Below are 21,589 nucleotides of genomic sequence, written 5' to 3'. Positions count from 1 at the left end.
TGCATTCAAGCAAAAACTCCCAGCTGCACCATGAGAAGAGATCCTTGCTCATAAACAGACCTCAGTCAATTATCTGCAGCATGAAAACCATTAGCACTACCAACTCCTACATCACAAACTGCTTCAGTCTTGTTCTTGTATGAGCAAAGAGGTCCTTATAAAGGACTGAACCTTTATTTAAAGTCCCACATTCAGTACTTAAAAGCCCATGAGTAATACAGCATCATAAATGAAGAAAAAGTCAAGACATACCAAATATGATGCGTTTAAAATATATATATTCCATGAAGTATCCTTTGAGTTACTTACCACCACTTACCAGGCTGCCTGCGACAAGACAACTATTTCTAACTACTCTATTTTCACTTCACTTTTCTCCACCATAACATCAAATGGCACAAAAGGTCATGACTCTGACATATATGGCAACATATATAAAATCACATGCAAGGAATTCCTCACATTGTCACCCCTGCCAGATTTAGCTCACAGACAGCACCAGTGATTCAAGGAAAGAACAAAGTATTAAAGGTGCTTTTGAAATAGTCATTCAGGTTACACTTCCAGATAACATCAAATAAGACTCTCAACTTTTTCAGTATGATTTTTCTATACTAGTTTAGGACATGAGTAACCATTTCTTCAGCAAAAGGTTCTTTCCACTGAAGAAAACCCCCCTCACCCTATTTTCTGTTTTTTTCATCATTGCTATGCAATTTTTATCTGTGAACTAATATATTAAATGGTAAAATTCTACCAATGCTTATTTTCACTTCCATTAGATGCTTCACACACTGTATATATATCTCCCCAGTATTCAAGCCTACCAAATAAAGCAAAAAGTGAAAGCAGAAGAAAGGATCTGGATGAGTATCCTATTTTTTTCATCACTGTCATAAAACCACTGATAGGCCTTTTCACACACACCATTACACAACCATTGTCCACTCCCCACACTAAGACATCCCTCTGAGATCACCAACTCTCTAAGTAATCAAGCAGCTGCTGTGTCACTTCCATCAGCTAAGACATCTCAAAAATCTGTGATCATTTATCACAGTAGTCTTGGGTATTTTTTTCTCTTATGATAAACAGCGTCCTTTCAAAAAAGTGTAGCATTACCCATTGAAGCTTTGCTCTCTTCCACCCCTACCCTCTGCTGCCACTGAGGAGGGATGTTGCTCTTAAGGGTTATGGTACTGGCATACTACAAAGCAATTAGGCTGTGGAATGTGAAGCGTCACAGTAACTAAATTAAGATCATTCTGTCTTTTATGCTTGTTGGATAAGAAAAACACCACCTTCGTGGTTTTCTTTTAGAACACTTCCCTATTTGAGCTTTGCTTTTCCTCTAACTTAGAGCCAAATGGTATTTACAGTGCTCAAACTGAAATTAACTGAACTACATTTGTTGACTGCTGGTGCCCAGGCTGACAATAGCTCACAGCAAACAATGCCTGGATGTCCAGCTACAGCTTCCCTTTAAGGAAATTCACTTAAAACACATCTATCACACCATGAATTAACCATGAAACACGTACTTCTAAGAGTCAGCTAGGTTTCTCTTTCATGCCAGAGACACAGGGATTCATCTCACACAAAGGAGAGTTTTACAGAGCTTTGCATTGAAGGTAAAAGTGTTAGCAATAAACAATGTCCCACCAAGAGTTAGCCATGCAGTATTTTGGAATCTCTAAGTCAGACCAAATCTAAATACTGTCACAGGATATCATCTCTAAAGGTAAATGTCATTCTGTTGTTATTTTTTCAGTCTTTCAGTCACTTAAATCTTGCTTTTGACATATCTATCAGCAACATACGGACACTATAAAACAATGTCAATGCAGGAGATGGAGGGAAGCCTTGATTTATTCAAAATGATGAAATCTTATTCAGAGTTAAAGCACAGTAAACAATAAGTGTAAAGATCAATTTTAAATAAAACCTGGCAACCAGGAGAGTTAAAAAATCAAATTTTTCAAGTCAAAATCTTGTTAAGTGCTGATCTGAAGAGCAGACAACTTTCTCTCCTCAACAGTCCACTTTCCCTAAAACTTCCTAGCAGAAAATCTTGGTGATGCAACTTGCAGGGGCACAGTGACCTTCAGACATCAGTTGAAATAAAAAAAGGAGAAAAATGCTTTTAAATAAGCACATCTCACTCTGGACACCTCATCTGAGAGCTGATGTAAAGCACTTTCTCTGCATTGATAAGACAGCTGCAGATCCCCACAGATACTTCCAAAATAGGTTTAAAGTACAATCTCCTGAATAATGCACTCAAACAGCTTAAACAGATACTTACAAGGGACCAATAAATAAAACCAACTCTTTGAGTTTTCAGCAACATTGAGAGATTGAATAATATTTCTTAGTGTCAATCACTAGAAAATATTATTTTTCATCTAGTGGGAGTAGGACTTTTAATAGTTTCTTCTACTCTGCTGGAGATTTTGAGTGGTATCCAAATCCTCTTCATCCTCAGGTAACAGAGGGCATCTTGACTGTGACAGTCTTCTTCCAGATGGGGATATATGGAAATACAAGCATTCTGAAAACACCAGAAACCATTCTCTCCTGTTATCCTCCAAAAAGTGGATTAACACACTAAGGTCTAAATCCTGCAGAAAACAGTCTTTGGGTGAAAAAAACAACTGACTAGTGCCATCTTTGAAGGGGAAAAAAAAAAAAAAAAAAAAGTAAGTGCATACCACTGCCAGATCTCACCAGGCCAAGCTGATGTCTTGTCCATGAAGAATCCAAGACTTTTAGTCCCTAAACTGCAAATTCTTACCATCTTTCACCAGGCAAAAAAGACACTGATTCAACTCACAAAATTCAAACCCAGGGGACTTTACTACTGCATCCTTCAGCAATGACTTCACCTTCCCCTGAAGCAGTAAGTCAAACCTGAATTAATTACATGTGCAAAGAAATATGATAACACCTTTAACAAGGTTTTAATGGACCTGCATCTGTTTCATAATAATGTCTGAACTGACCTTAATAATTTATGAACATCAAGGAACATTTTCAGGGAAAAAAAAAATACAGTAGCCACGATACTCAGCTATGCCAGTATGCACCTACAGCACTAATAATAAGGCATACTGGACAGCATCTTATTCAGAAACAGCCAAAAGAAGAATTTCCAAATTTAAACATGGACTTTATTAAAAGAGACAGTTGGTGGGGAATTGTTCTGGGTAATCACATTAATACAATTCAGTATTTTGGGTACAGGAGGAAAGCAGACCTGTCTGTGTTAACACAGTAGGACAGCAAACCTAAAAACACATCTGTTGGGTTTTTAAAATTGCTGTAATTGAAAGAATTAATATTGATGTGTCTATAAAAGGCAACACTAGAAAAAGAGAGTTACAGTTACACAACCCAATCAGATCTGCTGAGTGAAGAAAATAAAGGTACCTTCTGCAAGATTTTACCTGAGTTTTAGTAAAATGTATGAGGCCTTCAGTATAACCAGAGATGCCAGAAAGGATGTCAGGGGGAGAACAAGTGACTGCAAAAAAACTCTTCAATATGATGGGATCAGAGACCACACAGAAGCCAGAATCTGAACTGAGCACTTTCAGGACTTTCCTGATGCAACATGAAAACAACTGAACTCTTCTTCTCCACATACAACAATTTCAAGAGTTTTCAATTCCAATGAACAGGAATTGTGCTAATGAAGTTAGATCTGTTTTTCTGCATGCTTTTCCTGACTCAAACTGAAACAAAAAGTGCTAGAAGGGTGGTAACCTAGAAGCCACAATGTAGATGAAAACAGTACTAGAAAATATGAAAACCTACATCAGCCAGTAAATTAATATGAATTTTTATCCAATACTGCAAATGTAGATCATCCTGTTTCAACATGTAACTTCTGAGACTTATATTAATTTTACCTAGAAAATTCAATGGTGTCACTATTCATATATTTGACAGAGGATCTTTAAAAGCAGGATCTTAAAAAAGGAAGCAGACTGCTCTTCAGACTCATATGGATATACAAAGGTTTTGTATCACCCCAGATCTCTTCTGGAGGAAAACTAGGAGTTGCAGGTTTGGATGTGAACACAGGCTATCAGACACACTGTTAACACTTGCACAGGTGCTTCCTGTTTTTCCCCACATTTATTGAATTAGTGCTCTTTTCCACTAAATCTTTGAAACCAGCTTTTGTTGATTTGCTTAGAAAATGCTTCTGCAAGCTTCTGACACACCATTTTTAAGAAAGGGGGAAAAATATTACTTGCTTGCACCACTGAAATAGTTTCTCCAGGTAAAATCTAAATCCAGTTATAATAAGAAAATCCCCTCTCCCGTGAATGTGGCAGGTACAATGGGCTTCCTGGAGCCAGTGCATGCCATATCCTGCTCCAGCTGTCACTTAAAAACACCAGATCCCTGCTTGTAGTCTATCAATCTAACTAGATTTAAAATTCTGCTTTTCAGAAGATGATGAGGTTAAGCTAAGAGAAGCAATCCTGAATCTTCCTGAGAACAGGAAGGAAAGGCATACATTTCAGAACTACAGTGGGAAAATATGTCATCAAGATTTTCAATAACTGTACAACGTAACCTCAGACACTATTAATTCTTTCCAGAAAAGGGCACAGAATCTTCCACTTTGGAGTTTTGTTTTTACTTGCATTTCTCTGTAGTGAGTCCAGAATTGCTTTTATCCCACATCAGTTTCAAAATAAAGTCTTCTGACATTTTATCAAGAGCTTACTGAGTTTGATTCCCTGGAGAGTTCATGAATGCTGCTGCTCAGCCTTCCTCCTTCACTACATCTGGATGAGAAATAAGTGTATTTTCATTGCAAGACCTGTCTTGAAGTATGAGGGCAGAAAAGAACAATCTCTGTTCACTCCCATCGTCTTGCTGGCCTTCCATAAACTGAAACCAGGAGGCCTCAGGTATCAAAGGGTTTTCTTCATTCAGGATGAGAAGTTGTGCTGCAGCTGAACACAGAAAGGCTGAGGGGCTTGGCTGAAATGAGGGCTTTTCCCCCCATTTTCACAAGTGAAAACATATGGAACGAGATGTAATAAGGCCACAAGGTTTGACCACACCAGGCACAGAAACTGAACAATGCAGGCTCAGGATGTAATTCTCAATCACTCTTCTAATCTTAACCCAGCATAAACAATTGCAAGGTGTCAGGAAATTAAAGGACCACCTGTGTGTTCCTTTACTGGATGAAATTTCCTGTTGCAACTTAAGTCAAATTACACCTAAGAAAGTCTTTCTTTTCCTTCCTTGCCTTTAGCCACAAGCCCCACCCTTCTGTCCTAATTCTGGCAGTTCACTATTCATGTAGCAACAAGAACCAATTGCTAAAAAGTGAAAAACTGACATATCAAAATAAAAAGTGGGACACTTCAGAGAGGGCAAAGGGGAAAAGTTCAATAATTTAATCATTTATATTACCAGACTAGAGCCAACACAAAACAAAGAAAAGAATGCATGGCTAAGGATGTAGATGAGTGGGGAGCTTCCCCCACATGGAGGCAAAACTGACCTAACTGTAATGTGAGGCTATTGGAAAATTTTAATTATCGATACCAGAACCTCTTAAAATTTACACTCTGATCTGAACCTACCAGGAGAATATGTATTATTTCAGAGACGTGTAAGCATCAACCCTCACACAATGTAGTTGTATGGTTTTGGGGGTTTCTTTAAAGGGAAGAAAGTAAGATCATGTCTCTCACATATCAAGCATAGGAAGTCATGATTACACCAAGGCAAAGAGAGCTTAACCATTCCTTTCTATGTTTCTGACAGAAAAAAAAAAAAAAACAATAATTGCTTTTTCACATTATGGATTCAATAAGACCTGTAACACCACACTTTTCATCATGATAGATGATGTGAGCAATATTGCCTTTTGGAAATTCCAGAAAGACAACGAAAAATTATGGAATCATTGGCTTAAATACAGTTTTAGTTAGGTGAGTATATACCGTGGATAAAAGCAATAAATAAACAAAGAAACTAAGTAACAAGACACTAGATTAGCTTTAATTAACATAGTTTCTTGTTCGGAAGAAACCCCTAAAGCATCCTGTGAAAAAGTGAGCTGTATGTGACAGGAAGTGGAAGGCAGGAATGCAATTCCCATCAAGCCTCACTCCTGCCTAAAAGCATGTTCTCCTTCCCAGGCACATGGCTCTGCCCTCACACCACCACCCTGTGCACCAAACTGATTGCTTAAAGGTAGAAAAATACTTTTTTTTTCCCCCTTTTTGCGATGTTTTCCAACAGTTAAGTGAGCTGGTGGTGAACTCTGATGAGCAAGAGAACCAGCGTGTCCAGAGAGGATGTCACTGCAAAACTCCACCTTTTTGTGGGTGTAAAATATTAAGCTACCTAGACTTCAAGAAAATGCACATTAGCTGTGCACGGCTGAACACCTTTTCAGAATAATCATTCTGCTCTTTCATTGTGAGCTGCTTGGAATGGCACAAGCCTAATAGCTGGAGCCATTGAACAGCAGCTCGGTGCCACTATGAGATGAGATGTTGGCCTGCTTCTCGGGGAACCAGCACGCTCCTGAGACCAGAATATAATACACCAAAAAAAAAAACCAAACAAACACCAAAAACACAGGAAGGAGCTCACTTTGCCAGCCAGCTACTCCTGAGATGCCCATAGCCCTGCATGTCCCTCCGAACCACACACGGCACAGACCTCCCGGCCGAGCCTGAGGGGAGAATCCCTACCCGTCTGCACAGCTTCCCATTCCCTACCCGCTTTCATGTGCTGAGCTTTAAACACCGAACTGTGTGGGATTCTGTAGGGCAAGAGGAGGTCAGCAGAACCTCATTTTAAAAAAGAAAAAAAAAAAATAGAGAAAACAAAGAAGCCTCAACAAACACCGCAGGAGGAACACAACGGTGGGAAGGAGCCAAGGCGAGGAAGGGGCCCGGACGGGCACACGGTGCGGGAGCAGGGGCCCCGCAGGCAGCACGCCGCTCCCGGGGCCGGCACTGACCTGGCGCCGCTTCCAGCTCTCCCCGGCTCCGGGCGGCGCCGCCCGCCTCACCGCCGCGCGCGCCGCTGCCGTCAGCGCCACCGCCAGCGGCGCGTGCGCCGCACCGCCCCCTCCCCGCCCACGCCTGCCAAGCGAGCCAATCGCCTGCCCGCACAGAACTGCGCCTTCCCGCCCTCACCGGGGATCAACCAATCAGAAGTGACAACCGCGCTGGCCGCTCGAGCGGGCGGCCAATAGGTTGGGAGGAGCGGGAAGAACACGCGCCGCGATTGGCGGGCGCCCCCGTGGCCGGGCGGTGTTGCTAAGCAGGGTAAAGATGGCGGCTCTGGACAGGGTCAAGGTGCTGGTGCTGGGCGACTCCGGTGAGTCCGTGTCTCCAGGCCGGGTGTCCTGCGGCCGCTCCTCCGCGATCTGATCCTCGCCTCCCTCCCCGTCACCCGCTTGAGGGGCCGGGGCCGCCCGCGTTCACTCAGTGCTGCTCCCGGCCTCGCCACCTGTAACCCTGGCACCGCCTTCCAAGAGTTGTTCTCTCTCTGTGCACTTGCAGGTGTCGGGAAATCGTCGCTCGTCCATCTCTTGTGCCACAACCAGGTGTTGGGAAATCCGTCCTGGACAGTGGGCTGCTCCGTGGATGTGCGAGTAGGTGACGTGCACGGCCTCTTGGTGGCCCTGAGCCTGACGTGTAAAGGAAGGGCCTTGACTTTTTATTTTAATTACTTACCTCCGCAGAAAGAGGTGCACTTTGATCATGTGTTTTGCTGAAGGCTTAATCTTCTGATGCAAGTAGTGTCAAATGTGAGCCAAGCACTTGTGTAAGCGAGTTTTGACCTTCCAAGTTTGTCACAATCAGACAAGACATTTGTCACTCGTAGCTCTGCTCCCTGCTACAGTGGCCACTGGTGTGTTATAAGACACAGGGTGGCCAGTTCCTTGAGAAACAGGCAAGGAACAGCCAAGTTGTCAGCCAAACACAGTGGGGAAAAACACTTTGCTTGTTTAGGTTGTGGGAGCACAGGAAAGCTCTGGGTGATGCTCATGTGTTAGAAAAACAAATAAAAATTTAGGACGTGCTTCAGTGCTCTTAGGCCTGGGTGAGGAAATTGACAGGAGAAATTTAGTGTTGAGACCTGGACACCAGGAATGCAGAATTTATAAACCACAAAGACATGTTACAGAAAGCAGAGCTGAAGAAGAAACTAACAGACAATTAATAAGACTGTCCCTATCTGGGAAAAAGATAATAAAAAAGGCTGAAAAAATAGGCTAGTTATCATGAGAAGTGAGAAATCAATAACCAATAGAAGATCAAATACTAATTAATGAAGATAACTGTGTCACTTGTAAGCCAGTGAGCACTAATTCCTTTGTTTGCCAAAATGTATCAAGAATTTTAAGTTTTGGTGACTGATGTACACATTTGGTGAAGTGCTACTCATGTACCTCAGTGCTGAATAAAGTAATGTTGATTTTCTAACCTAACTGGGTTAGAGAGTTTATTTCCTGGATTTTGGTGACAGTTGTGACCATGGAGTTGCTTCTTCTCCTGTCTACTTGCTGCAGGACCTGCTGTGGGAAGAATGTGTATGCCCATCCACCTTTGGCCCAGCCTACAGCCCTCATGGGACATTGATAAATGCTCTTCTCCTTCATCATTCTTTGCTGCATTCTCCTTGAAATGCATTGCCCTAGGTTAGGGATGTATTTCCAAAATCCGAGGAGAGGAATGTGGCAGTCCTGTTTGATTGTGGAGCAAAACGACTCAGCAGATCTGGGGGCAGAAGTTGTTGATTAATTCAGTTGAGATGCCAGAGTTTGGGTAGGAAAAAGATGTGGTCAGTTGCGATCCAGGTCTGTCACCTGTGTTAATATTCTTGCAGTGCTGCCTTGTGGGTTTTAACAACTAAGAAGTCATGACGTTAATTTTTCCATTTGCTTTAGCAAAACACTGTGTCCAAGCACATCATGAGATGTTGGGTTTGTTAATGCTGAGATGCAAAGGATGCTCCCTGTTTACTCACCAGGTTCCCTCTCACATGAGATGGTGATCTCCATCTCTGTGGTGCCCAGTGGCTGCTGCTTGGCTCATTCCATCTCTCTTCCACTTGAGAGGTTTGAAATAGCGTCAGCATGAGAATTTCCAAATTTCTATCCAAGTGCAATAATCCTTCCAGCTGGAAGTGTGTGGATTAACTCCTGTGACATGGTGCTGTGGTTATGTACGATGTGAATTTTTCATCAGATCCATGACTACAAAGAAGGAACCCCAGAAGAGAAGACTTATTACATTGAGCTGTGGGATGTTGGAGGTTCTGTGGGCAGTGCCACCAGTGTGAAGAGCACAAGAGCAGTGTTCTATAATTTGTTGAATGGTAAGTTTGCTTGGTGTAAATATGGTTTTTAATTCTGTTTCTGTTAGGAGCTGTCCCTTGGTTCTGGGGCAGAGTTCCAGGCAGCCTGCCTGAGGGCTACATTTTCTCCTTTCTGATTTATACAGAAACAAACTTGATACCATTCGTAGGCAGAATTTTATGGATTCAGTTGTGAACGGCAGATATTTCAGGCAAACCTGTGCAGATGAGCTCTATTAGCCTCCCCCTTCAGTCTTGTGCAGCTGGCACAGCAGGGAGGCTTTGAAGGTGCAGTGGTTGCCTTCATCTTTCTGGGTCTCGTGAACTGCAGAAATATTATTTATATTTTATAAAGATTTTTTTATTATTTATATTTTCTTGTCTGTTTGGTTGTAAAACTTACAGCAGAAAAATTACTATTTCAATTTTTATGACTTCGATAGTTACATCCTACCCTGGCAAATTTGAGCTGTGTCCCATAAAATTGCCATATGCTGATAACCATCTTGCCTCTGCTCATTTAGCTTACCAGCTTATTTTTAAGAGTTAAACTTTGCCACTTACTGCATAGGTAAGAAGTAGTATTTTGTGCCTTCTGTTGAGATATTGTCTTAAAGGCCTAATAGTTCATTTGTGTCTCTAACAAGAGCAAGTAAGAGATTATAAAGATAACAGTGCAGTATTTCAATTGTTACTTTTTGTCATCCCAGGACAGTTCACTAAAAATAGATGTGTATCAGACTAACACCAGCTTATGAAAATCTGGCTCAAATATTGTGTTAGATTCTCTTTGCTTATTCCCACTCATTTGAAGGTTTTTCAATAACATGTTAAGCCACACAATAAACATTTTTGGGCTGTGATTAACTAGTTATTTCTTCCTCCTTTCTCAGGGGAAAACTGTATTAGTTACCTCTTGCTTATACTGTTAACCAGATTTCTGTGTATAAGACTTGAGTTGAGCTGTGCCCTCAAAGCAAGCCTCTTTGGTATATGAAAAAAAATTGATTTCTTTTTGATCCCAAATCTACAGTGTGCCAGGAAGTGTGGGTCAGACTTGGAAATACCTTAGAACAGCCCATTAAAAAATGCAATCTTGGACTCATGCATCTGAATTATAATTGATGACATTAAAATAGAGTTATTTATCTCCACTGCCCAAAAGATACTAATTAGACAGCTTGCATATGAAGAGTTGACTTTGGTAGTTAACCTTGGGTCTTGTTTCTTTCATTAGATTAATTTCTCCATTAGAGCTTGTCTCACAAATTGCCTCTGCTTGGCCTGATTTAAGAAGAGAAGATGAATACATTCCTTCTGCCTGACTGCTTGTGCTTTCTGGGCTTGCAGTGGTCTGAAAGCCAGTCAGTGTTTGGTTGTGGCAGCAGCTGTGCAGGCTGCTGGGTTGTTGACAGGGCTGGTACACTTTGGTTTTGGATTATCCACAGATCTTCTTTGGTGCCTCTCCACCTGGTGTGGGGACTGTGATAGCTGTGGACATGACTGGGCAGTAAGGCTTTGGCTTGCAGACCTTGTTGTGGGAGGAGCATTTCTCTGAGTAGTCATTGGTCCTGCCAGCTCTTTTTGGATGTCGACAGTCTTCTTCTGCTGGTGCAGCTAACTGGGCAGGTTTTAGGTGAAGCAGATAAGGAACCTGACCAATCAGACATAACTGAGGGAGAGTGTGTGGAGCTGGAAAGTGTTTCTCACAGGTTGTGCAGCAGTGCCTCTGGATCTGTTGCTGTAGGCCAAATTATGTTGTGTCAGGCATTTTCTCTCTATGCTGGGGGTTTACACGCAGCAGAGTTGCTTTTTTATACTGTTGCTGAGATAAATGCTTGAAAATAGGGCTATAGCTGTGATATGCTGGGAACTCTCGTGGGAGAGCCTGTGCACAGTCATGTGAGATAGTGGAAAATATTTGTGGAAATGCGGTTTGTTCATGGCGTGGCACCTCTGGAAGTTACGGTGAAAGATAAATTACTGAGTTTTTTCCACCTGTAGGCTGTGAAGTGTTTTGAGAATGAATCCTGATGCAGATAAGGGATATCATTGCATTTTATCCTTGAATTGATGATAGTTTGAAGTCTGGAGGAAGTGGGAACATTCCACATATTGCAGAAGGTGTGAATAAATAGAAGAAATTTGCTAGCAGGAGTTGGTAATTGAGTTAGGAACTGTGGTTATCAGAAGTGGGTGTCTGTTAATAGCACAGCTAGGAAGCTTGACTCTGTCTCAGAATTTACATTTTGAAGGCTCATAGTAATGAAAAATGCTAGAAACTTAAGATTAAGTGCAGTAAGTCTTATTAATTCATGCTTTTACTAGCCATTTAGTGGAGTATGAAATTTTGTCAGTGTCTGTTTCCCCTTTGGATACCTCCCCAAATATATTTGCATTAAGTCTGGAAAATGTAGGAAGGCAGTAGTTCTCTCTGAACTCCTTTGAAACAAAGAAAAAGCCTTCAGACTTTATAGATGGTGTGATAAAAAATAATTATATTTACCAGAAAAAGGCTAAAATTTTCTACTGCAGTAATATAGAATTTCAGTATCATGAGAAGTAGACAGACACAGTGAATGCCTGCGAGCCTTTTGCAGATTAAAGCCTGAGATGGCTGTTTGTTTCCTGCTTTCATGTGATTTTTCTCTTAGCTTTTAGCCAGTTCTTGATAAGCAGCTTTAAAAAACCTGTTGCATCCTGATATTTTCAGCCTTACTTATTCACTGTAACTGAGCTGGTTATATCCCTTCATTCTCAGATATCTGGGAACCTGCAGGTGTCATTTTGGTAAAATGAGGAGAATATGTATCTTTAAATGGCATCTTGCTGTCTTGTCTTTCACTCTAGGGATAATTTTAGTGCATGACTTGACCAACAAGAAATCATCCCAGAATTTGTATCGCTGGTCTTTGGAAGCACTCAACAGGGATGTTGCTCCAACAGGAGTTCTCGTGACAAATGGGTGAGTGAAAAATATGCAGAGCTCAGACATGGTAATTCCAAGCAGTTGTAGAAGCTTTTGTTCATCTCTAAGGCTACTTGGTCTCCACTGGAAAGTAGATGTGGTTAGACTCAGAAGAAAGAAAGAAAGAAATGGGAAGTATCAAAAAAAGGCGACTGTTGATTGTTCTTGTTATTTTATACTGCCAGACAGTATTGGGCGATTCTGACAGCAGATTCCCAAACTGGGTGGCAGAGACCTTGCTTTAAGGGAAAAGATGCTTATACATCCCTTATTTGTCTGAGGCCTCTGTGAGAGTGGGTCCAGTCCCAGTTACAAGATTTCTTTGTCTGCGCTGAGAGATTCCATTGTACAGGAAATGTCATGGGATAACGTGTCTGGGCAAAGAGGCATTCCCTCCATGCACCAACACTGAGGAAGTTCGCTTCATACACTTTTGGTTTGGGCGATGGGGGAATTATTTTAGGAGCGTGGCTAAAAGAGCTTAGAAAACTCTGCTTAAACAACATGTTCATAATTAGCTCTCCAACACTTGGATTTCCTCCTGCACTTCTGTGCTCCTGTCATCCATCTAGTCAAGGAGGTTTTAAAGTCATTGCTAAGTCTCACACATGAGCAGGAAGGCAATAATGAGGAGTAGCTTTTTGTGGGAAGAATATCAGTTGTTTGTCTGTTCTGGTACACAGGTGTTTCTGTAGAAGGGTAGGAGATGGGAAAGAGGATTTACATTTATAAAGTGCAAAATTTTCCAGTGTCTCCACAGACGGGTTCTTCACAATTGTTGTAATTTTCAGAAATTTAACTTCTGTCAAGGACAGATGTTCAGCCACTAGCAGTTCCTTGCTCAAGTTGTTGCTGTTGGTTGTAAAATTAATTGCTAGAAAGCTTTGTTCAGGTAAAAATGACACACAAGTGATTATCCTAGCTAAGGAGAGTGAAGCGTGGATTACTATTTAGTGACTTAGATGCAGAAGCCCTTCCTTAATTTTAAGATATTGTATCGTTATTGGACACCGTACACAAACTCTTGGTACGTTCAAAGGCCAAAAAAGAGAGTGTTTTATTCGAGTATTTTATTTATAGAATTCTAGAGGTGACTGTAGATTGGAGGATGGAATTACCACCTCTCCAACCACACTGGTCAAAAAATAGTCCATCAATTCTCTCTTCTTACAAAGAAGAATGCAAAACAATCATTATTTACATGAACAGTGTGTAAGAGCTCTAGTAGAAATATATAAACAGATCAGAAGGTTGAAGAAGTTTTATGAGAACTTTAGAACTTTCAAAATAACTATAAAAGAAAACTTTAACACTTTTAAAAATCAGAGCAACAATATAGCACATTTTAACTTAGATAAATGGACTGTTAATAAATAAATTACTGCTTTTTGAGAGGTACAGGGGAGGTGATGTTATATTTGTGCCCACTTACATGGCCATTGCCTTATTCAGGATTGTCTTTCTTTCCCTCATCAGTGACTATGACCGTGAACAGTTTGGTGATAACCAGATCCCACTGCTGGTAATAGGAACTAAACTGGATCAGATCCCAGAAACTAAGAGGAATGAAGTTTTGACCAGAACAGCATTCTTGGCTGAGGATTTCAATGCTGAAGAGATAAATTTGGTTAGTATCCTTGTTATCTTTGTTGTTTTTCTTTTGTATGGGAGCGAGTCCAATTTTTAGTAAGTAAAGATGTAACAAAAATTTGGCTTTTGGACATTTTTCCAGTAGTGCCAGTCATTCACTTTTCTGTTGGCTCTGCCCCTTGCTTGATGAAACAGATATCTTTGTTTCACTATAGGGAGATGTAAGGGTTATTAGATAAGGTCACTTAAACTTAGAATTGTTGGCTGGGAGTTAAATTTTCTTTTTCTTCTTCATATTTCTGATATAGACTGTCTGAATGAAACATGAAGATGACTTTATATAGATCTGTGGGTATAAAAATATACATGTGCTGTATGAATGCTTGTATACACACTCCCAATCTCAGGTGTAGCCTGTACAAATCACTGCCTGACTATATAGCTGGTGGTGGAAGGAAGATGTGGAGCATATGGCGGGTTGCTTGGAATTTTGCAGCTGATTCAAAGAGCAGTTGGTCTTTTCTCTGAAGTGACTGTGGATCAGAAATCAGCAGATCCATTGTTTTCCCTTGCTGATGGTGTGTGTCAGGGGAAAGGGTATGTTCCATTTCCTTGTGTTTGGCTTCCTTGCACTGATTTCCTTGTGCTTGGTTTGTTGTCTTTTGGGTGTTCTAGGACTGCACAAATCCTCGTTACCTGGCTGCAGGTTCATCCAATGCTGTCAAACTAAGCAGGTTTTTTGATAAGGTAAGTCAATGAAATGATGTTTTATTGTCCTGTGCATCAGATGTTGGGATTTGAGCTTGAACAGCAGTTTAACGGTTTTCATATTCCACTCTCTGAGTTGGTTCAAGCCAGCTGTGGGGAGGCCAAAGACAGATCTGCTTTCGGAACCCTACAGGAGATAGCTGATCTCCTTGAAGATTTAGTTCCTGGTCTGCATAGAGCAGTGAAAAAGAACTCACAAATGTGCAAAGACACTCTGCTTATGCTTTTGAAATTGTCTGGCAGGCCAGACGGATTGCAGCAGTCTGAGCTGGTAATGTGAGGAGATACAAGACTGGTTAGCTCTGTTGATCCTAGTTAAACCAACCTTTAGGAATTAAGAAATTAATTAAGAATATTATTCTCCCTTCCTGAAAAAGAGACCATTAAGGTCCACTGTGCAAATGAGAAAAGGAATGCTCTGTTTTAAGCATCCTCTGAGCAAAGATAGCATAGTGGGGCTACTGAGCAGTAGTAGGAACCAGTATGCCTGCAGAGGGAATGGGAGTAATTGAGTCTGAAGCAAGAGACACACAAACCATCACCTCCATTACCCAGGAGGACTGTGTTGAACTTGAGGATGATTAGACAGCTTAGACAGCTTGTCCAGGAATGGCTGTAGGTGGCAACTGCTGTGTGTGCTAGGGCACTGCATTAAAGCAGTAGGCCTAGAGTAGAGATGTGGGATCAGACCTTGTCCCAGTTAGCCATGAGTATCAGTGCTCATGTGTGGAGTGTTGATTGCAGTCTGAGGTTATGCTTGTGCTGTGCAAGCTAAGATCATTCTCTGTTGTTCCCAGGTCATAGAGAAGAGATACTTCTTAAGAGATGGCAATCAGGTTTGTCACTTTTCCTCCTCTTTTGTTTCATTTCTCCCTCTGTAATGTGAACTGCTGACATAGTCCTCTTTAAAACACAAGCTTCATGCTACCTAAATGACAATCTGTGCTGGTAATTTAATTCTCGTATTTGTGGGAGCACAGCTGTTAAGAATGACTGACTTTTGTAAGCTGAAATATTTGTCTGTAAAGTGATTGGCAGTGAAATACTTAAGTAAGCTAACATAGCAGAAGTTAGAAGAATGAGGTAAAATGGCCAAATACGATTTCTTGCAGCTCTGTCAACTTCAGGCTGCTTGGTTGCAGATTAAGGCCATAGATATTATCCTGAAGGGCAATAAAAGAGTTTTTTGGACAGATGGAATGAGATTTTATGTTTAATACAAGTAGTCTCCAGAGACTCAGTGGGGCCACAAGGAAAATGGCAGTATGATATCCGCTTGTAATTCATTCCTAAAGGACTGAATTAAGTGTTTTCAGACAGTTGGGGAAGTACTAGCAAAATGACTTCTGGTTTGGGCAGGCCACTTCAGCTTTTGTGCTCCCCACGTGCAGTCTGTCATGCTGGGAGTAGTGAAGTTGCATTTACCATATGTAAAGGTGTTGCAAATTAAAACCATGAAAAGCATCTCTTAAGTACAGTCACACCTGTACATTGTTAGAGGTAGCTGTGCTGAAAGCCCCTTGGGGAGAGTGGTGGGGAAATAGTCACAGATTACAAAATATTTCCTTTCTTTGAGCACTTTTGTCGTGCATTTTGAAAATAAATTTGCTTTTGCCTCTTTCAGTTCTGCATGATGCCCTTTCTTTTTCCCCTCTCCCCCTCTCCTCCCCACATTCTAGTGAAAGGAAGTTTCTCTTTCATGGGAATAATATCTTAGTGCAGAAACCTGCTTGTGTGCTGGTTGTCTTTGATGCATGATGTAAGATTTTTATTTTTATCATTTGATCCTATTTAGTGGCTAGCCAGGGATTAACTATACATTCCTTTTGGCTGTGTGCCAAAGATTGCAGCCTGCTGATGATTATCTACTTCCCTGACAGGAGCTCAAAAGCTGGAAACAAATCTTAAACGGTAGTCATGTTTAAAGGGGCAAAATCCAAATTGGAAATGGAGACTTCAATACAATTTCTTAATGTTATAATTTGAAGTTATATACTTAATGTAGCTCTTACTAATGTGTTTGTGGGTTTTCTATGATAGGTTGCTATTATTATTTATGTTTTGAGGTCGTGTTTTGAGTTATTTCTGTTATAAACTTCAGGATGAAAGGAATTTTAAGTTTCAAATTGTTCATACCTATTACTTAAATCAGATACATAATAAATAAATAATTGTTACTCTTAATTAGTGACTTTGATGTAAAAAATGCTAAAGCAGATAACTTTTGACCTATGGTGTTCAGGTACTTTTTAGTTATAATAATTGCATTTTTCCTCTTTCAATTTCCAAAGCAGTTTTCATGAGGTGAGCCTTGGTACAAAAATCTGCCCGATTATATCCTTAGAGATGATTGCTTTTCAGAGATGAATAAACCAGTACTTTAGTGAATACATTACATATTTGCCATGTTCTTCTGGCATGTTTTGTAGGGCTTGGTTGACTCCCTCAATTTGAATAGACTGTATGACTATGATATAGACTTTCCTATGAATGTGTGGAATTGTTTTGGGAGGGTGTGTCTACAGGGTCTGCTGTAGACACACACACAGGGTCTGTCTTTTCTGCTTGTGTGTAGTCAGTAAGGTAAAAATTACTCTAGCCTGTAATCAAATAGTTTTATGATGCCAGTAGGGCAGATATGCAGTATTAGAAAGCAGCACATCACTTTCTTTTGGGGATTCACAGGTGCATTGGCTTGAAAATCTGTCTGAAATGCTGTTAAGGCCAGAGAAGCTTCTGATGGTTTCAAGTCGATTTTTTTTGTAAACATCCATTGTCACTGTGTAAGCAGTGTCTGCAGATGGGCTGCAAAAGCAGGAGTGCTAATCCTTTGTATTGTTGCAGCCATTTCTATCCCGATGTTTTTCTTTAAGCTTACAGCCATTGATAAAACTGTACTTTCAACTGCCACTGAAGTGCTGCTGCCCAGGTTTGAAGGCTTAAAGCCTCAACAGCTCTTTGACAGGACTTGGTTTATATTGTTTTATAGTTTTAAAAATGAATGGAGGAGAAATCCTTCTGTGCACTTGAATCTGCTTTGAAATCTGTCATTAACTGTGTTAGGATTGAGGCTTTCAATTTCCCTTGCCAAAAAGTCTTAAGGAGCCCCACAGAACAGATGAGCCATAGTGGAGTTAGGCAGTGTTTGATTAGTAGTGCTCCTCTAGCAGAAGCACTGTGGCCCTGATTCTGGAGATGGTGTGGAAGACGATGCAGTTGGCTTGGTAACAGTGTGAGCTAGAGGGAGCTCCTGCTGATTCTGACATGATAACTTGTCTTCCCTGCCTCTAGATTCCTGGCTTCTCTGAAAGGAAGAGGTTTGGAGGAGGAACACTGAAGAGCCTTCATTATGACTGAGCATGGAAAGTGGAAGATGACTTCTCTGAGTTCCTAATGACAATTCCCATTTTGACTGGATGCTCAAAGACAGTAATGCTTCTGTCAAGCAGAGTAAAATTACATTACAGCTGGCTAGCCTGCTGAAGCTTCTGTTGTTGGAAAAGACTTGGGAAAGGTTTTCCAGAAACCTAATTGGGAACCTAGAGTTTTGCTTAGGATTGCAGACTATCTGGATCTATGGAATATCAGGGGAAAGTGTGCAATAAGTTGAATACTTCTCACTGCTGTGGGAAACTTCATCATACACAGCATGTATACGTGACATCCGTGTCTCCATTTGGAAAACTTATGGACAGTCTTTGCAATGATTTGCATTCATTTTACCTCTAAATGAAAGATGACATTGAGTGGGCTTCTCATGTACAGTAAAGTGACCAAAACAAGTGAGCAAAACAGAACGATGGGTAAGGAGTGGTCTGGAAAATAATGGAATGCCTTCATTAGATGAATGGATTGTTCTTTCACCTAGAGCACGCTGTTCATCCTTATTCAAAAGGGATAAAAACAATAGGCAAGATATGAAAAAAAGATTTGAAGCCTTAAAAAGAAAATCATTAATAGAAAACAACTGGTGTTAGTTCTGCTGCTTAAATTAAAATTGTTTACTTTGGAGAGGGCAAAGTAAATCAGGTTCTCCTGTTTATCTTTTCATAATTGATTGTGGTCTTGTTTTTTATATTAAAAATTAAAAAGCAGTTAATTGAAAACTGATGGAAAAAGTATGTTTTTATACAGTACTTATTTGGATCAAATGTGACATGGTCCTACTGAGCCTGAGGACTTAGTGGTTTCAGAAAACATGGAATGTAAGTACATCCTCTGAATTAGAATGGGTGGAAATTTAGAAAGGATATAAAGATGGGTAAAATGTAGGAACTCAGCATGATCAGGAGGGGAGTTCTGTGAAATAGATGTTTCCTTTACATAGTTAGCATTAAGGATGAAGGAGACTTGGTCTGGTCTGATTTCACGTACAGGATCTTGTTTTCTTAAATAGCCCAAGCTTTGCACGGTTTCTCCCCTTGCTAGAATTCCATGGAGTGGTAAAAGCTTTATTTATGGCAGGTCCTTCTTTCCACAGCTTCCTCACAGTCACCTCTAATGGTTAAGCCTCTGGCAAAGGCTAACTTAGAGCTGGAGTTAGATACAAATAGAGATTAATAATAAATGGGGATAGAAGAAAGTAAAAAGCCGGTGTGAAATTGGCAGGGAGCAGAGTTCTGCAGTCTCTGGATTACCTCTGCCTGCAGCTCTTCTGGCAGCTGCTTGGCAATAGATGGAAACCTGCCTACTGCCACTAATCAGGCACAAAAGTGACAGCTGCGGGCACCAATCAAACTTATTAAAAAGACGGATGCTTTGCTTTTCCTTAGGCCATTTCCAGAAAGGTCTGGGAGCAGTTGTAAACGTGAGTGCAGTTAAGTTTTCAGGTGCTTGTGTGAAATAGTTTGTTAGTTTACAACCAGAAGAAACAAGGTACCAAAATATTCATAATAAAGAACACATGTCTGAACTGTGCAGCTAGTGACAGCACTAGTGTCTGTCTCTGATCCTTTGACAATGAAAGCTGGAATTGTTTTCTCAAGGTCAGGTGCAGTCTTAGGGTAACCAGATCTGGGCTCCCTCAGGTTCCTAAGGGGCTGCAGACCAAGCAAGCTGTAGTGCTGTTTCCTCCTTCACCCTGTGGCATCTTTAGAGTGGCCAAACCCCTGGCTGCAGCTCACCTGTCTGCATGTTTTAAAGTAGGCCTCTAATCCAGAATCAGTATCTTGTTTGTTTAGATCTCAGCAGGTAACCACAATGAGGTATATTTTTATCTTCTTAGGACAAGGTAATGCATAATGGAGTTGTGCATGTAGGTGATGTTACATTTATTTTTGCAGGAAATTCCAGCTTCTTGTCAGAACCAGGAGTATGAGAGCAGCTGGAGTTAGTTATGTCGCTCTTCCACCTTACCTGTTTCAGCTGTCCAAAAATGGTTCGCTTGCAAGCTTAGGCATGTGACACCAGACAACTTTTCTATATCACACTTGTTTTATGTGTTTTACCTTCCTTTTATCTGTACACACACACCTCTTCCATGCCCTGTGACCCTTCTGTCTGTCTTGCCTCTGTCTACCTATACCTCATTCCCTGTTCCTCCAGCTCCCTTTTTCACAAATACTATCACTCTTTCTCTCCCCATTTGCCCCATTTGTCTGACCCCTCTGTATCACTAGAAGTCACAAAGACTCCTCTTTGTGCTTCCTGCTCACCTCTCTGGTTTCCCCTTTTTTCCCATTTTCCTCTCTGTTTCTCTGTGCCATGCTTTGTCTCTCTTGTACCACTGAAATTTTGTTTCTCTGTTTCCCTTCATCTCTGGTCCTCTCTGTCTCTGGTTTGTACTACATGCACACACATTTCACATCAAAACATTGTTACCCAGTCCCTTTAAATTCAAGCTACACAATATCTCTGTGTTATTTTCTAGGCAGAAATATGTGCCCAGGTGCTGTGTTCTCGAGGTGTCAGTGAAGGTGGCTCGTGCAGGTACATGTGAGACACGTTGGACCTCTCATGCACATGCAGGTGAAATGTAAAACAAATAAACCATGAGCCTCCCCTGTTCCCAAGGGGCTTGGCAGAGCTTTCTGGTTGATCTACGACCACTTTGATGACTGGGAGGATAATCAGAATGAATATGAGTATGTCCTTAACAAGGAAAATTTAGTAAGGATGCCACTTACTTTTTAAGCATGTGAAACCTACCCAGCAATGGCATTTTAGGTGCAACCTTAATACAAATTTTCATTATTGATTATATTTGCAGGGGCAGCTGCTATATGCTCCATTTGTCACAAATGACAGATGAACTGGTGTGTCGTAGCCTGCAGTCGGTATCAGTCAGCTATGGTGAAGTCGGGTTTGGACTCTCATTTCTCAGTGGATAACAAGGTGACAGTTTTCACTGATTGAAAACCTGCTTCTGCTTTTCAGCAAAGTGAGCTTAATCCTTCTAATTTCTTTTGTTAGTCAGTTCCTCTTGTTAGAATTCATGTTTCTTTCTTACTATCCTTATGAGGATGCTGGTTACTTTGATTCCTTTGTAGGGTTGAGCAAGTGTGTTGCTTAGTGCACTAGTTTGCTTCGACAGAAAGCCATTATCATTATTGATGAACCTGTCACTGGCTGGCAAGTTACCAGGAAGTGTGCAGAGGTAAAGCTTCCTTAGGGTATGCTTTGCTGCAGCACTCCGTTTTAGTCCTCAGACACACAGGGATTTTAGGAAAAAAAAATCACATAGTTTTCAGGTGGAAGAGGGGAAGAAAAATAAAAGCAGTTCCAATCTTTAATTTCAAGTAGCAATGGCAAAGCTCTCACATCTAGTGAGGACCTGTGAGGGCCAAAAGTATTATTCTTATTATTTATTATCCACTTGTGCTACTGTTTTATTTTGACATCTGATCAGGAAGTGTGGAAAATATATTTCTTTATGGTACATTAGGATGCAAAGGAGAAATTAAGAAG

At 40.9% G+C, this 21,589-nt stretch overlaps 2 protein-coding genes across 3 annotated transcripts in view; one reads left to right on the top strand and one right to left on the bottom strand.

Annotated features, from left to right (window-relative positions):
* The window catches only part of GTF2E1 (general transcription factor IIE subunit 1), a 48,601-nt gene extending 41,453 nt beyond the window's left edge, over nt 1–7,148 (bottom strand). Inside the window, exon 1 of one of the 2 annotated variants that reach the window (XM_002187360.7) lies at nt 7,010–7,148. The gene's annotated coding sequence lies outside the window, so the exon portion shown is untranslated. Of the gene's footprint in view, nt 1–6,764 lie in introns of both variants that reach the window. The other variant, XM_030266346.4, reaches the window with a different exon arrangement.
* Nucleotides 7,149–7,241: 93 nt separating this feature from the next.
* Nucleotides 7,242–18,789, top strand: RABL3 (RAB, member of RAS oncogene family like 3). The gene is made up of 8 exons (XM_002187394.7): nt 7,242–7,371; nt 7,557–7,648; nt 9,249–9,378; nt 12,208–12,322; nt 13,802–13,952; nt 14,591–14,662; nt 15,481–15,519; nt 17,975–18,789. The coding sequence occupies exons 1-8, from the start codon at nt 7,326–7,328 to the stop codon at nt 18,038–18,040; spliced, it is 711 nt and encodes a 236-aa protein (XP_002187430.5). The 5' UTR covers nt 7,242–7,325; the 3' UTR covers nt 18,041–18,789.
* The last annotated feature ends 2,800 nt before the right edge of the window (nt 18,790–21,589 follow it).

This window comes from Taeniopygia guttata, chromosome 1, assembly GCF_048771995.1.
Source record: "Taeniopygia guttata chromosome 1, bTaeGut7.mat, whole genome shotgun sequence".
NCBI classification, from domain to species: domain Eukaryota; kingdom Metazoa; phylum Chordata; class Aves; order Passeriformes; family Estrildidae; genus Taeniopygia; species Taeniopygia guttata.
The sequence above is the reverse complement of the archived record's forward strand: the minus strand, read 5'-3'. Positions and strand labels throughout refer to the sequence as shown.

Coding starts and splice junctions, on each gene's coding strand:
- RABL3 (XM_002187394.7), top strand. CDS start 7,326: ATGGCGGCTCTGGACAGGGTCAAGGTGCTGGTGCTGGGCGACTCCG. Junction 7,649..9,248: donor GCTGCTCCGTGGATGTGCGA/GTAGGTGACGTG, acceptor ATTTTTCATCAG/ATCCATGACTACAAAGAAGG. Junction 13,953..14,590: donor ATGCTGAAGAGATAAATTTG/GTTAGTATCCTT, acceptor TGGGTGTTCTAG/GACTGCACAAATCCTCGTTA.